We start from the raw sequence: 17,150 nt of genomic DNA on the forward strand, positions 1-17,150 counted from the left end.
TTTCAGCACCCATATCCAACACATAAAAAAAGTATCCAAAACGGTTGGAATACTCTCCAAGATACGATACTATTTGCCGCAAACTGCCCTTCTCACACTATACCATTCACTCATTTATCCATACCTCACCTATGCTATTTGTGCTTGGGGATCAACTGCAGCAACACCCCTAAAGCCAATAATAACCCAACAAAAGCTGCAGTAAGAATTTTTTTTTTTTTTATATTTTATTTAAAAACAACATTACACTTGATACAAGCCGACAATTAGCAAATCCAAAACCGTGACAGACAATGTCAGTACACACACAATAAACAAAAAAAAACCATTTTAACATATTGATATAACGAAATTCTACCGTAAGAAACCCAACCCGTTTACGGGAAAAAAAAAAAAAAAAAAAAAAAAAAAAAAACATACCGACTACAAAATAGAACGTCGGAGTCATAAAACATGTAGGAATAAGTCCTATAATCATGTATATATGTATATACATACACATGCACATATACACATACATGTATGTGCACATATGTTCTTACAGCACAGACTGGATTATACTAGAACAAACAAACAAACAAACAAAAAAGACTTATCACTAAAAACAAAAACTAGACAAACTAAATACATAACATCCAAAACAGAAGTGGCAGACAATGTCAGATACACAAAAAAAACATTGTAACACATTGATATAACAAATTCTACTAAAAAAAACCCAACCAACCGACTTCCAAACAAACAGTCGGAGTCATTATAAAACATGTAGGAATGAGTCCTACAAACATATACATATATATATACATATATACACACACACATAATATATATATATATATATATACACACACATACACATATATATATATACATATATACGCATGCTTATACACACATACGTGTATGTGCATTTGTTCATACAGAACAAACTGGATCATACATAGAAATAAAGCACTAAATGACTTTTCACCAAATAAACTAAAAAAATATTACATCCAATGATAGAACTATACCTAAGACATTGGTTCCCACAAACACACCTACACACACACAAAATTAATGTTACCTATTAACACTCAATATATAATATGACCTTCCAGTCAAATGAAGGGTATATATAAACCCCATCAAATACTTTTATATTTTGGTACATAGGTCATTTTGTACCCATTCAATACGATAAAAAAGAGACATATGACAAGGATAAATCTAACATCAGATTCGAATGTATAAAACATATCCTCACAATATACATATAAATATAAACCCCCTATATAAAATGGTTCTTATAACAATAAGAGAAAAAACAGAAAATCACATACTACTTTTGACTCTGTGATTTTACAAAATTCATAAAGGTCTACATACCCCGGAGCCCCCGACGGCTCCCTGCAAAAAAAAAAAAACTTTACCCACATCTACCACCTTGCAAACCAATCAACCTTCCTCATCAGGCTTCCAATCACTCCAAGAGGACACACCACTGAAGAGACCAACCCCTTGCCTCTCACCCCGTCACCAAACGGAGTAGACGTTCAACAGTAAGCTCACGATATCCCTCTGGAAAACTACTTACCCACCTTCCCCCATATAATTGTTTGTTCCTACATGCTGTCCTATAAAAACACGCCGCCAACGCTTTTATCCTAATGTTTCCCTCCACCTCCCTCATCCCCCAAGAAACATGCAAGTAATCAACTATTACGTATCTGATAGCCCTCCCCACCTCTTTGGGTACCCCTCCCATATCTAACATTAAAGCCCTGAGGGTTGATATCTGTCCCCCCCCCCAATAAAAAGAAAACCCTCTTCAACCACAATCTTACCACCTCCAAAGCAGAACAAAAATATACTACATGAAAAGCCGTTTCAACTTCCCCACAAAAACCGCATGATGCCTCTCTCACAAAACCCATTCGTCTTAGCACCTCTTTCGATGCTAACGTCCCCATAAGAAATCTATAAACTAATTCCCTCGCTCTTGCCGGTATTCTTAATTTACTAAATTCCACCCATATCACTCTCCAATCATATGTGGGATACACTGCCATCCCTTGCATTGATTCCTGACGACGACCCACACCCACTAACCGTTTTACCTTGAGTTTTTTAACATTGCGTACCTTTAACATAAACCGCAACATATCTTCACACTCCACTAAGTCCCTGCCACCCCACCATTTGCGGATATCCCCCATCACCTCCCCCACCCGAAGACCCCTTTCCCCCGCTGCCCGAATATACCTCTGCTTCACATATAGCGCCTTCACCCTAGACCCTAATGCAATCAATCCCAATCCTCCCTGTCTTACCGCAGTCATTACCACATCTTTACCCAACCACGCCCTCCCAAAACCCCACACATACCTTAAGGCTCTTCTTTGTAATTCCATAATATCCTGACTTCTTAAGGGGTAAATTTCCGCCACTCCCCACACCTTACTATAAATCAGCGTATTTACCACCACAACCCTTTGATGCAAGGTTACATCCCCGGCCCTTAGACTCCTGAGCCTACTCAAAGCTCTGTCCATTACCATTTCTGAATTAACCCTCCTACTCTCCTGTACATCTGCTAAATACAAAATCCCACAAATCTTTAGCCTATCTACAGTTATCCATCCAAACTCCTCCCCCAAGGTCCCTCCTACCCAATTGCCTACCTCCAACAACCGTGATTTCTGCTTATTAACTCTCATCCCAGTAGCATTCCCAAAAATCTCAATTACCCTTCCCACTTTACTTAAATCTTCTATCTCATTAAGTAAAACAGTTGTATCATCTACATAACCAACAATATTCCCACAAAATCCACCTCTCTCCCCCATCCTTCCCATCCCACCATCAACCAGAACATAGAAAGGATTCTGCATACATGCAAAGAGTATTTGGGAGAGTGGACACCCCTGCCTTAAACCCCTCCCCATGCTTACTGAACTACCCAACCTACCATTTACCTGTACTCTCATCGATGCATTCTCATACAATGTCCTCACCCATCCAACCACCCTCCCTCCAAAACCCATTCTCACCATACTCTCAAACAAAAAGTCCCTATCAACATAATCATAAGCTTTCTCCCAATCCAGACCTAGAATACCTCCCTTACTACTACCCTCAAGGAAATCCCGAATACGTCCATGACCTACCCGCATACTCCTCCCCGGGATACCAAATTGTCCCCCATGTATCACCGACCCCATGACCTTCTTCAGTCTATTACCCAAAATTTTCGCAAAAACCTTGTAATCTGCACACATCAAAGATATTGCTCGGTAAGCACTCAACTCTCTACCCCCCCTCTTCTTTGGCACCAAAACTATGACACCCGTACTTTGCGATGTGCCCAACTTCCCACTAGTTAACATATGATCCAATAGCCTAACAAAGCACTGCCTAATACACCCCCAATGTGCTCTATAAAAATCATTTGGTATACCGTCTATCCCTGGTGTTTTCCCGGTACTCATCCCGAAAACTGCCTCTTCCACCTCAACCTCACTTATACCAACCTCCAACCCCACTCTATCCTGCTCACTTAAAATGCTATGGAACCCCCCTTCAAAAATACCCTCCCAGGAACCCCCCTCCCTCCAACTCCATTTCTCCCTAAACCAACTATCAGCATAGAGACTCATACTTTCAGTATTGGATAGGACTCGACCCACTGGATACCCTCCCACCCCAGGGCTTGTCTCCAATTGTAGAATGGTGGTTACACTCTGTCGGTCCCTAAATTTACGTAAAACAAACCCAGACGGCTTATCACCCCACAATACATCCTCTAACCCCGCCCTAACCCTAATTGCATCAAACCTATCATTGTGTATTTCAGCGATCCTACTCCTCAGACTGTCCATGTCATCCCTCATACCACCTCCCCCAACATAACAATCTTGCAACTGTCCCTCCAGATAATTTTGCAACCCAAAACGCCACCTCGCCTCTTCCCGTCCCCTAACCTTAAAAAAATTCGCTATTCCCGGTTTTGCCTGCATTTCCCACCAATCTAACAGATCTATCTCCCTGTCCCTAGCCTCCCAAAAAGGCAACCACCAATCACTGAAAAAAGGCCCCTCCACCTCCTCCTTAAGAAGCCTTACATTTAATTTCCAGTACCCAGAATAAATACGCACCACTCCATCCCACATCAAATCTGCTATTACCGCCCTGTGATCCGAAAACCCCACATCGAAGGTTTGCACCCTCACAACATCTATACCCTGCTTAATATAAATTCTGTCCAATCGCGCTTCATATCCCCTACGGACGAACGTGTGCTCCACTAGGTATCCCCCCCTCCCCACCACATCAACAACCCCAATATCTCGCAATACATCCCTCAGCACACTCAGCACACAACCCGCCCCTCTCGGTTCGACATCACCACTCCTAATCACACAATTCCAATCACCACCTATTACTGTTATAGCAGGCAAACCTCTCAAGTGATACAGCAATACCTCTCTGACAAAATCTACTTTTACCCTGGTATTGCTAGTTGCTGGCATGTAAACTCCTACAAAACTAGCTCGACTCTCACCCCAGACACCATCCACCCTCACGACCCTCCCACCCCCCCCCCTCTTCCCAGCCGATGACACGCAAGGGGCTGGTCTCCTTTATCGCCACTGCTACCCCACCTTTCAATTGCAAACCACTGGTAACATACATCCGATATCCTTTTAACCGCAACACACAACCAGCCCTATGATTATGCTCTTGCAAAAAGCAAATATCTACATCAAACCGCCGTAAAAACCACTCCAACCAAACTTTCTTAACCTCAGTCTTAAGTCCATTGACATTAAGCGTGACACTTCTGAAAATTATAGAAGTGGCGGCTTTCCCCTATGCCGCTGGGATTTACTCGCTGCACTTTTCACATTGCGTATTCCCTTACCACTCGAGTTATCCTGTGCAGTCACCTCCCCCCTCCCTCTCCCACTGTGCAACTCAGGCGCACCTCTAGCACTATGTGGCATCGGCTCCACAACCGCTGCCCATGACTTCTTCCCCGGCCTCTGCCCCGGGGTAATAACCTCGTCTATCTCTGATGCCGCAGTTCTTTTTCTAGAACTTCCACTTACACACATCTCACCCTCAGACGAATCCTCCTGGTGTACCTCCACGGCCACCACACACTCCAGCCTTTTCTTACTCAAGTCTTTCTCCACAATTTGTTGTCCCTCCAGCTCTCCAACTTCACATAAACTGAGGACACCTTCTACACCGGGCTCATCCCCATCCAAAAAATCCTTGATGACATCTGCCAGTAAACCCTCCTGAGTCGAAGCTTCCTGGACTAAAGACTCCTCAGCTAACACCTTCGACTCCCCCGACTCCCCTGGGATAGTGACACACGTCTCCTCCTCCGCCACCTCCCGGTCGACCTCCTTGCTCCAGAGATCAGGCCTCCGGCCTCCAGAGGCAACAGAGCCAGGCACCAAATCACACGACTGTTGAATCACAATCGGCGTTTCCAGAATTCGAGGAGCCTGCCTCCTAGGACACTGGGCTGCCATGTGCTCATAAGAGCTGCACAGACGACATGTTTTTCTCTGACCCGCATAGTACACATAAACCTGTGTTCTACAACCGGTCATCGTTACATAGGATGGTATAGGCCTTGTTAAAGACATTTTAAGGGTGTAAGAACCTTCCGGCATTCCTTCATACGGACCATCCCTCCATACCCCCATGGTTGCAGAATGCACTGTCCCATAACTGCGAAAAAACTCCTGTAGTCCATACGCCGTAGCCTCGAAGGGTACATTCCGTACCTTCACCCATGTGTAGTACTTGGAAACATCATGTAACACAACATCCATCGCTGAATTCACACTCATGCGTTGTTCCTGGTACTGCTCGACAATTCTTGTGTAGAAGCCGGCTCTCAGAAATTTCACGAAGATTCTTGACAAACCATTAAGAGCGACGCCATATAATTCCTCGTTGGGGATACCATATGTGTCCCTGATGATGTTAGGGAGAAGTACGTTCATCGTATCTCCACTTAACGTACCACGAACCAGCTCTATGCAGATAGTATTTACTCTCCGTACTGTATGTTCAGCCATTTTGATATCCCAAAATGAGCAGCGCACGTCCACACTACTCAATGGTTGTTGATGTACTGTGGTAGCTCGCCTGAAAGACAGCAGAGGGGTGCTGGGCACAACCGCACTCCACCGTAGTCAGGCAGCGAATGATTCATCACCCTCAAAACTACCGTTAGACAACATCTTATCTCCTTGATACACCCCGTCAACTAACTACATGAAAACCACCTGCTCACACTTACACTCACTCACCCACTTGTCTATAATCACGGAAATACGAATCTTAATCATAAAATAATGAATCCTAACTAGTCATAAGTTTGCCTGTGATACTACATTATAGAACCTGTGTATTGTGCCAGAACAAAAACATTTACATTGTTAAACTCACAAACTATAATGTAGGCACTTAGCCTTAATACCAACTTACTCCATAATCTATTTTAATTTAGAGTTAAGAACTAATCTAAGTCTGCCCGAAATGCCTAGCCATGCTATGTGTCCTAGTGGCCCCCTCTGTAATTAGTATTTTATAACATGTAAACCACACAATATCCAAAAACTGTATACCCCGCATTGTAATCTTTACAGAGAATAAATTTGATTGATTGTATATTTTTCTTTCTCTCTCTCTCTCTCTCTCTCTCTCTCTCTCTCTCTCTCTCTCTCTCTCTCTCTCTCTCTCTCTCTCTCTCTCTCTCTCTCTCTCTCTCTCTCTACTTACTAGAGCACATAATAAGACTCTTCGGCTCTTCATAAGCCTTCAGCAAATTTCTCATACTCCCCATACAGTCACCGACGTCATCCATCATCTGGTTTAATTCTTCTTTCCAGTACTCCCAACACTAGTCAAACTAATGCACAATACCATTATTATTATTATAATCAAGGGGGAAGCGCTAAACCCGGAGGATTATACAGCGCCTGGGGGGGGGGATGTGGAAGGCATTCAGGCTTAATTCGGGGAACTGGAGCTCAGATCCAATTCCCTAAATCAAGAGCCCCTCACCAACATCAAGGAAGCTTCCTTGAGGGGTGCACAATACCAGCTTTTTACATACTACCTGTGTCTTATTCTCAATATTAATCACATACTACCTGTGTCTTATTCTCAATATTAATCACATACTACCTGTGTCTTATTCTCAATATTAATCACATACTACCTGTGTCTTATTCTCAATATTAATCACATACTACCTGTGTCTTACTCTCAATATTAATCACATACTACCTGTGTCTTATTCTCAATATTAATCACATACTGTCTTATTCTCAATATTAATCACATACTACCTGTGCCTTATTCTCAATATTAATCACATACTACCTGTGTCTTATTCTCAATATTAATCACATACTGTCTTATTCTCAATATTAATCACATACTACCTGTGTCTTATTCTCAATATTAATCACATACTACCTGTGTCTTACTCTCAATATTAATCACATATTGCCTGTGTCTTATTCTCAATATTAATCACATATTGCCTGTGTCTTATTCCCAATTTTAATCGAAGTTAATTTAATTAAACAATTTAATTCATAAATAATTTTACACAGATTTTTTTTTATTTTATCAAATTATTTTACAAGTGGTGTCTTTAAATTTCATTTCTTCGTACTTATAAAACGTTACTTTATAAGTTCCTTCTACTACAAGAAACCCCCATAAAGTGTGTGAATTAAAAGTCTTCCTATAAAATTTAAATCTCACTGTAAAGTAACTTTTATCTATATGGTACAAATTTGTGGATTTTTTTTTTTTTTTTTTGGAGACGGATGTGAAAAATAGAAAGTGTGTTCTTACAGTTGAATTCCTTAGAAAAAAAACTTTCTTAATTTCCTGTACATACAAAAAACAATAGATTGAAAAAAATATGTATTCAATTATTTTACTGCTCTTACAACATTTTGTTAAATACATCAACTCATAATACTATATTACCTTTATTAGACAAATGCTAAGTTTTTCAAAATATTGCCCTAAAAGACAATGATTTAGTATTTTATGAAATACTTTCATTTATAAGTGAATGTGACCTGACCTGACTAGGTTGGGGCATTGGCTTAAGCCGGTAGGAGACTTGGACCTGACTCGCATGTGCCAGTGGGCCTGCTGCAGTGTTCCTTCTTTCTTATGTTCTTATAAGCATCTTACTTTTCCACGAAAACCATTGTCTTTCAGGAAAAGTCGCCATCTTTTTTTTATACAAGTAAACTTCGTCTATATGAAATTATTGTTTTTGGGAAAAGCAAGAACAACTTCTTGAAAAATTGTTACATTATTATGGAAACACTGTTTTGAAATCACTGTTGTTGGTGGCCTGGTGGCTGAAGCTCTCGCTTCACACGGCGAGGGCTTGAGTTCGATTCCCAGCGAGGGTAGAAACATTGGGCGTCGCTTGATCTTCAGATAGTTCCTGACTATGGAACTGAACTTCTCCAGGCCGAGGGACTGACAACCTCAAATTCTACGACTTTAAGGGTGATGGACTGATTACATCGTCTTCACATCTCTACTGTTCCTGCCTACTTTCTGTATTCGACTGAAGAAGCCTACTGTGTAGGCGAAACGTTTCGGAATAAAGTTGTCTAACTGTTGCATATGTGTCTTACCTAACAACCTGTCGGTATTGTATACCATTTTGATGTTCATTGGGCGTGTTTCTTTACACCGGTTGTCTATGTTCTCTCATCAATAAAATGGGCACCTGGGTGTTAGTTGACTGGTGTGGGTCGCATCCTGGGACAAGGACCTAATTTGCCCGAAATGCACAGCATAACAAGCGATTTTCTATACAGTAGTATGTCACTGATGTCAGCTAGGCCTGTATATATACCTTGTACATGTATTTGTAGTAAATAACGATATTATTATTATCACGACTTTCTTATATGAACGACATTACCTGGTTAAGAAATCAATAACTTGTTTAAATAAAAACAATCTTATGCGACAAAACTATTTTATAAATACTACTCAAAATACTCGTTTTTCCCATATATCCATGAATATCTAGATAACTAGTATGACGAGGATAAGCAAAAATAAATTACACTTATTTTAACAACACAATTCAATGTGATTGTAACAAAATCATACTGACTGAAGGACTTGATATCAGGAAACACTGGAATTTGATTCATCAGCATATTAACAATTAGAGATTTTCTAAACATTCTTTATTGGGGAATTTAGAAAACATCCAATGCATGGACATGATAAACGATCTCTTGTTCTGGGAAAACAGAAGTAGATGGAGTTAATGGGAGGTTAGAATGATGGAGGTGAAGGTTGTGGTGGTGTTAACCTTTGTAATACAGAGTTTGATATCAAAGTCTCGTGGCACTGTATGGCACTGCGCTTCAAAAGGTTCTTCAAGTTTGATTATGACAAACTTGTTAATGCCTTCTAAGTTTGACTGAGACTACCTTGTTGCTTGAAAGTGTGTTACAGCGTGTTACGTGTGTGTGGTGTGTGTGTGAGAGAGAGAGAGAGAGAGAGAGAGAGAGAGAGAGAGAGAGAGAGAGAGAGAGAGAGAGAGAGAGAGAGAGAGAGAGAGAGAGAGAGAGAAAGTGTTGATAAGAAAAGACTTGATCCAGATAAGAGATGGTGTCTTGATCGAAGGAATTGGAGCTAAATATACGAGAAATAAGATATTTGTCAGCAGCCTTAGTGAAGAGAAATGCAAATACATAGTGATAGAAAACTGGTGTGTGGTGGTAGTGATGAGTAGTAGTGACGGAGGTGTCGTTGATGATTGATGATGATAATGAATGATGATTGATGGTGAATGATGATGATGAATGATTGACAATGATGATTGATGAAGATTGATGATGACGATAGATTTACTAACAAAACAAAGTGGCCGCTTGGAGCCCCGAAAACATTACGAATTTCTTTCTTTACCTTCGGGAGTAACTTAGGTGGATCACGCTTGTCTACAAACTTCCTGCAGAGTTTATCAACGGTTTTATTTTTGTAAATCATAACAAAACTGCTTCAGCTCTCATTTTGTGGAATAATTATTAAAAGAAAAATTAATTTATGTGATAACGCCCCGAGGTAGTGAGGTGTTATGGAGCTCCGGGTCGTGAAAGGTAGGAGAAAGGTTTTGGGATGTTGAGGGAAAAGGAGGGGGGGAGGGAGTGAGAGCAGGGGGCGGAGAGTGCAGGGGGGACGGGAGGTGAGTGCAGGGGGACGGAGTGCAGGGGGCGGGGTGTGCAGGGGGGACGGGGAGTGCAGAGGGGACGGGAGGTGAGTGGAGGGGGGACGGGAGGTGAGTGCAGGGGGGACGGGAGGTGAGTGCAGGGGAGGACGGGGAGTGAGTGCAGGGGGGACGGGGAGTGAGTGCAGGGGGGACGGGGAGTGAGTGCAGGGGGGACGGGGAGTGAGTGCAGGGGGGACGGGGAGTACAGGGGGACGGGGAGTACAGGGGCAGGGAGTGCAGGAGACGCAGAGTGCAGGGGGGGCGAGGAGTGCAGGGATGCGAGGAGTGCAGGGATACGGTGAGTGCAGAGGGCGGAAAATGAGTGCAGGGGGGGCGGGGAGTGAGTGCAGGGGGGGGGCGGAGAGTGCAGAGGGCGGGGAGTGAGTGCAGAGGGCGGGAAGTGAGTGCAGAGGGCGGGAAGCGAGTGCAGGGGGCGGGGAGTGCAGGGGGCGGGGAGTGCAGGGGGCGGGGAGTGCGGGGGGCGGGGAGTGCGGGGGGCGGGGAGTGCAGGGGGCGGGGAGTGAGTGCAGGGACAGAGAGCCACCAGTGGGTGTGTTGGGGAATGTAGTCTATTTACAAATGGATATTATTCGACCTCTTCTACCCCGACCATGTTGGTCAGTTTCCATTACTTTCACTAACACTTAGTTAACTTCATATCCTAGTTCATTATTAAATGCTCTGTTTGAGCGCTTCACTTTTTTGGCTCCTCTTCTGCTGATGGCTTGAAAAGTTAGTTTGTAATTTTATTACTGTACTGTGATTTTCTTTTTCCATTCCGCAGTCAGGACATTTTCACTGTCATTCTCCAGCCTTGTTGCCCACTGTCCAACTAAATTAACAGCAGTAGCACTCACCTTGGGTCGAGCTTCGATACTAGACAACAGCTTTCTCTCTCTCTCGGAAATAAGAAAGTGCTTATCAGGATTATTTCTTGCGATAAGAAACCAAAATGGCGCCCAGGCGATAGTCAACAGTCCTCCTCCCCAGAACACCCAACGCCACCCCAGCTCCTGCACCACCAACGGCGACAATCCCAGGGCGATCAGAGAGCCGAGCCCCATCCCTGGATGTAAAATAAAATTTGGATGGAGATATTTTGGCACGATCTTTCGTCTCCTCCACTCAAGGATACATAATGTTGTCACATGAAGCACCAGAAATAGACAAAATATGTGTTATTACAAATGTACAAGCTTTTTATTTATGCTAGGAATATACACTCACAGACCCCACCTCACCCCTAGCACAAACCCCACATACACAGCAGCGTCTCAGTGTATTGCCAGGTCTCCCACTCCCCCAGCCCCCCACAAACTCCCCCAGAATACAATCATGGTAAAGAAACTGAAGGTATAGTACAACAACACAGACGCAATAACGAATAAATGTGAGGAGTGGTACGAAAGAATCATGGAGGTAACCCCAGACATCATAGCACTCAAAGTAACCTAACTTACGAGAACCATAACAGATGTGATCTTTCCTAACGGATATTAGATCATGAGAAAGGGTAGAGGGAACAGGGGAGGTGGAGGAGTTACACTGCTCATCAAAAACCAATGGAGTTTTGAGGGATTGGAAGGAGTGGAAAGAACGGAAACATGGTCCTCAGCTTTGAATACAGTGTAGAGCTAAAAGTAGAGTGGGAGGCAGCACGAGTACGATATGAAAATCCAAACTGTAAATGAGGGTACTACCCAGGTATGAGGAACTTCCTGCATGACATACAATGGGAAAGAGAACTGGTGGGGAAAAACAATGCAAAGAGGTGTAAGAGAGGTTCGTACCTAAGAGCAGCAGAATTAATGGGAAGATCAGAACGAGCCCTTGGTTCAACCAAAGGTGTAAAGAAGCCAAATGGAAAAAGTATGGAAGACAAAGGACCAGGAAAATAAGGAGATTAGCCGAAAAGTAAAAAAAAGAATTGGTGTGATGTGGGCCTCCCTCCTTATCGGATAAGGAGGGAGGACCAGCGACAATACGTGAATGACAGCATCGAAAGCCAAATATGATCGAAGCCTGTTGTACAGCCACATCAGGAGGAAAACAATCAAGAACCAGGTAATCAGGCTGAGGAAGGAAGGAGGGGAGATCACAAGAAACTACGAAGTAGTATGCGAGGATCTAAACACAAGATTTAAGTGTTTTCATTGGAGACAGACTGGATTACAGTAGACCTGAATGGTAGGGTAAACCAAGTGCTGGACGCACTACACACAACCGAGGAGGAGGTGAAGAGGCTGCTAAGTAATCTAGATACCTCAAACATGGTAAGTAAGTAAGTAAGTAAGTAAGTAAGTTTATTCAGGTATACACAAATACAGTTACATAGAATTATCATACATAGCAGCATATGTGTAGAGAACCTAGGATAACCCAAAAAAGTCAGACAGAGTGACTTATTTCCATTGGGGTCCTTTTACCTTATTATTATAGTATAAAGGTTATAATATTTTCTTATTATTCTACAATGAAGATAACATCTTATTATCATACTAAAAAGACTATCTGCTACACCAAGGTCATTAAGACTATCTACAATACGAGGGTCATTACAAGGAATAAGGTAAAATTTACACGTATGTTAGCTAAAAAATAGAAAATCATTCCCCTCCCTTTCTGTAGCTACATTCATCAGACACCTTTTGGCACTTTTCTTGAACTGGTTCACGCTATGACTGGCTTTGACATGTGCGGGTAGTCTGTTCCATTCCTTTATTGCTGTACAATAAAAGGTGTTTGAAGTCTGGCCACTGACTGTGGGTACTACAAAGTTGTGCTCTCTCCCCCTAATACTATGATTGCTTTGGTTCCCAACCTTGACAAAATTGACAGCAAGATATTCTGGACATTGTTTGTGAGCAATTTTATAAACATGATTTAGCTTCAGTTGTTTTACTCTGTCTTCAACATTCAGCATATCCAACTGCAGTAATTCATCCTGGCCTACATGTTCTCTTGGTCCCAGCCCCAGGATGAATCTTACGATTTTGTTCTGGGTGATTTGCAGTCTATCTTTCAGTTTTTTTGTCAAGGCAGAGTACCAAGAAGAGCAAGCATAATCCATATGGCATTGTATAAGGGCTAGACATAGGGTCCTGCGAGCCTCAGTAGGTAGACACTGTGCTTGTCTATACAGGAACTTCAGTCTGGCATTCGCTTTCTTTACTACACTGTTCCCTATCAATTCTCCTGACATGCATGGGTCAAAGGGGATTCCCAAATATTTTACTGATGAAACCAAAGTGATGGGCTCCCCATTACATTGAACATTAAAATTATTTACCCTTCTCAGTTTATGTTTCGTGCCAAAGAGAATGGCTTCAGTTTTCCCTAGGTGTAATGATAGTTTGTTGTCTACTAACCATTTGCTGCAGGACTCCAGTTCTGGTGGGTGCTGAGAGAGGGAGCAGAGGTGCCATGTGTCACTAACAACAATGTTCAATACATCTATCGAAACAAGGCAACTACCTTAGGTGGGGAAGACAGCAAATGTAGTCCCAGTTTTTAAGAAAGGAGACAGGCAGGCAGCATTAAACTACAGACCAGTATCACGGACATGTATAGTATTCAGGGAAGAGGTGGTGGACCAGCTAGAAAGGAATGAGCTTATACACGAAAACCAGCATGGTTTCAGGCAAGTGAAATCTTAAGTCACAAATCTGACATTTACTTATCCAAAAGGAGAAATGCCAGCTGCTCTAAGCTACATCCATCACCAGCTAAGAGCTGTATCAGCCTGGGGAAACCGATGGCAGGTAACATTTGCAAATGAGAAAACACAAATGATGGTCTCTAAGCACCATGATGGTAATGCCGGAACAGTAGTAATTATGAATGGGAGAGTGCTGGTACCCGAGGAAAAAGTCGATATCCTTGGGGTGAAATTTGACTCTAAACTGACCATGAAGAACCACGTTGTAAATCTTGCAAATAAGGCAGCCAGGAAGCTTACAGCACTTCGACGTATCTCGCATTTGCTCGACAGTAAGGGTTGCAAAATTCTGTATGAGGCACAAGTACGCTCACACCTTTAGTATGATCCACTTTCTTGGTTTGCCTGCCCCCCATCTCATCTGCGACTGCTTGAGAGAGTAGAGAACAGACCAAGACGCCTCATCTCTCGCTTGGACCCATCCTGGATAGATATGTTATTTCAGCAGAGCCTTCAACACAGGAGGGATGTGGGCGGTCTTGCTGTTATGTACAAGGCCAACATTGTCCAAGTACCACACTTGGCTCCACTTCAAGGACAGTGTGAAGCAATCTTCTACACCACAAAATGGGCAGAAAGCGGCAATTTCATTCTGGCTGTACCCTTCTCCAGAACATCACTTCATCGGAGATCATTTATCCCCAGGATGACTCGAGTCTGGAACACATTTGTACAGCATAATATCAACGAGATAAAGTCAGTTGATCAAATGAAAATGCTGGCCCACAGATGACTCCAACTTCATCCTGTTCCCTACTTGTATGTTTCATAATAAAAATGCTTTCAAATGAGCTGATGTGGGTAACAGCTCTTAGCCTGTTAGTAAAGTTAGGAATCCTTTACTTGTCAATAGCTTGTAAATAAAGTTAGGGATCCTTAATCTAACCTGTGTAAAAGAAAGTAAGTGATATGAGAGAGAGAGTGAGAGAGAGAGAGAGAGAGAGAGAGAGAGAGAGAGAGAGAGAGAGAGAGAGAGAGAGAGAGAGAGAGAGAGTGGACTGAGTTTTTTGGATTGTAAGAAGCCTTTTGACAGTTCCACACAAGAAATTAGTGCAAAAGCTGGAGGAGCAGGCAGGAATAACAGGAATGTCACTGCACTGGATCAGAGAATACCTGAAACGATGAGTGATGGTACGTGACGAGGTGTCACTGTAGGAGACTGTGACGAGCGGGTTTCAAAAGGGTCAGTACTAGGTCCGGTACTGTTTCTGGTATATATGAATGGCATAACGGAAAGGATAAATTCAGAGGCGTCCTTGTTTGCAGACGACGTGAAGCTAATGCTGAGAATTCAAGCGTAAGAGGATCAGGTGGAACTCAAAGGATCTGGACAGGCTGCAAGCCTGGCAAAAACTGGCTCCTAGAGTTTAACCAACATCACGTGCAAAGTCATGAAGATTGGGAAAGGTTAAAGAAGTCCGTAGGCAGGTTGCAGGCTAGGGGGCCAAAGACTGCAAGCCTCACTCAAGGAAAAGAATTTTGAATATGATACCGAGCGTATCTCTTGAGGTGCACATCAAACCAAATAACTGCTACAGCATATGGGCGCCTGGCAAACATAAGAATAAAGTTTCGACACCTTAGCAAGGAATCGTTCAAGACTCTGCACACTGTGTACGTCAGGCCCATATTGGAGTATGCTGCACCCGAGTGGAACCCATACCTGGTCAAGTACATCAAGAAATTAGAGATACTGCAAAGGTTTGCAACAAGATTACTCCAGGAGATAACGGGTTATGACCTAAGAGGAGATGCTAAGGAAAATTGACCTGACGATACGTGAAGACAGGAAGGATAGCGGGACATGATAACATATATAATGGCGAGAGGAAGTGACAAGGTGGACAGAGCCAGAATGTGTCAGAGACGGAACACAGGAACAAAGGGACAACTGAAAGTTAAAAGCTAATCTGAGTCATTGGGATGTTAAGTATTATTATTATCATTCTTAGAGTTGTTACTGAGTGGAACAATGTGAAAAATGAAGGAGTGGAGGCAGGATGCATACACAGCTTTAAGATGAGGTATGATAAGGCTGGAACAGGATTAGATTGGACGTAGTAGCGACTAGCTGAGAGATGGGGCCAAGAGCTATGACGACTCCTGAAACCATAAATAGATGAATATACATATACACAAATGAATGCATGCACACACCAAGTTATGACCTTAGGGGCTATATAACGTCTGGGAAATTTGAGTTATTGGGGTTAGATCCAAAGGAGAGGATAATTACGGTTCTTTGGATCCAGTAGACAATACCTTTCAAAGGAACTGGGTGAATGGGGTAGAAAGTTTCAAACACATTTTTATATATTGGCTTCGTGTATACTTTTAACAAGAGCCTGTGTCCATCAGTGCGAAGAGGAAATATCTGGAAGTGGCCTGCATGTTGCTTTCACTACTCCCTCCATTACATCTCAGATCAGAAGAGAGCTACGAAGATTCTAAAAAGAGATATAATCGACAGTACATCAAACCTATCTTTTAAATACATATTCTGTAAGTCAGCAGCGTGGTTTGTAATGCATCATTAGCAATACCAGATATTAAAAAAGTAGCTATGAACGCCACGATCTCTACTGAAGACTTACAAAAATATAAATGGGCAAACAAAATTACTCTTCCAAGGCTGGTGTTTACATAATTCGTTATGGAGAGTTCGTGACGAGATGTATGCTTACAGCCGGTTGACAAATATAAGGCCTGTGTTTAACACCGAACACCACTCGGACAGATTGAAAAGGAGTGAAGTAAAGCTGGTAAACTATGAAAAAAAGATTATGACGACGAAGTATTTGAGCCATGATATAAATTCAAGTCTCTTCTCAAAAATCACTTACTCACCCACAACTAAATAAACACTGAATAATTGTATCTCATAAATTGTATCTCATATAAGTATATCATTATTGTATCTCATATATGTCAACTTGTGACCCAATCAAACTTTGTTACTATTTAACTTCATTACCTAACAGAATACTCCATTCTACTGATTACACAGCAACACAGTAAATGACCATATGACTTGTCTTTGTAATACTCATTTGTACTAAATTATCTGTTTTACAATATTTTTTGTACCACTGAATATATCATTGCTTAGTTAATCTTAAGTTAATTTTAAGCCTGCCCATAATGCTCTGC

General features: G+C 42.3%; 1 protein-coding gene across 3 annotated transcripts in view; it reads right to left on the minus strand.

The window, feature by feature from the left end:
- Positions 1-17,150, minus strand: part of LOC128696521 (uncharacterized transporter slc-17.2) — a 164,692-nt gene that overhangs the window by 70,116 nt on the left and 77,426 nt on the right. For all 3 annotated transcript variants that reach the window (XM_053787801.2, XM_070094763.1, XM_070094762.1), the window contains exon 5: positions 11,140-11,348. In XM_053787801.2, coding sequence (XP_053643776.2) covers positions 11,140-11,348 — 209 coding nt within the window. The remainder of the gene's footprint in view (positions 1-11,139; positions 11,349-17,150) is intronic.

The sequence above is a fragment of the Cherax quadricarinatus genome, chromosome 47 (genome assembly GCF_038502225.1).
Source record: "Cherax quadricarinatus isolate ZL_2023a chromosome 47, ASM3850222v1, whole genome shotgun sequence".
Taxonomy (NCBI): Eukaryota; Metazoa; Arthropoda; class Malacostraca; order Decapoda; family Parastacidae; genus Cherax; species Cherax quadricarinatus.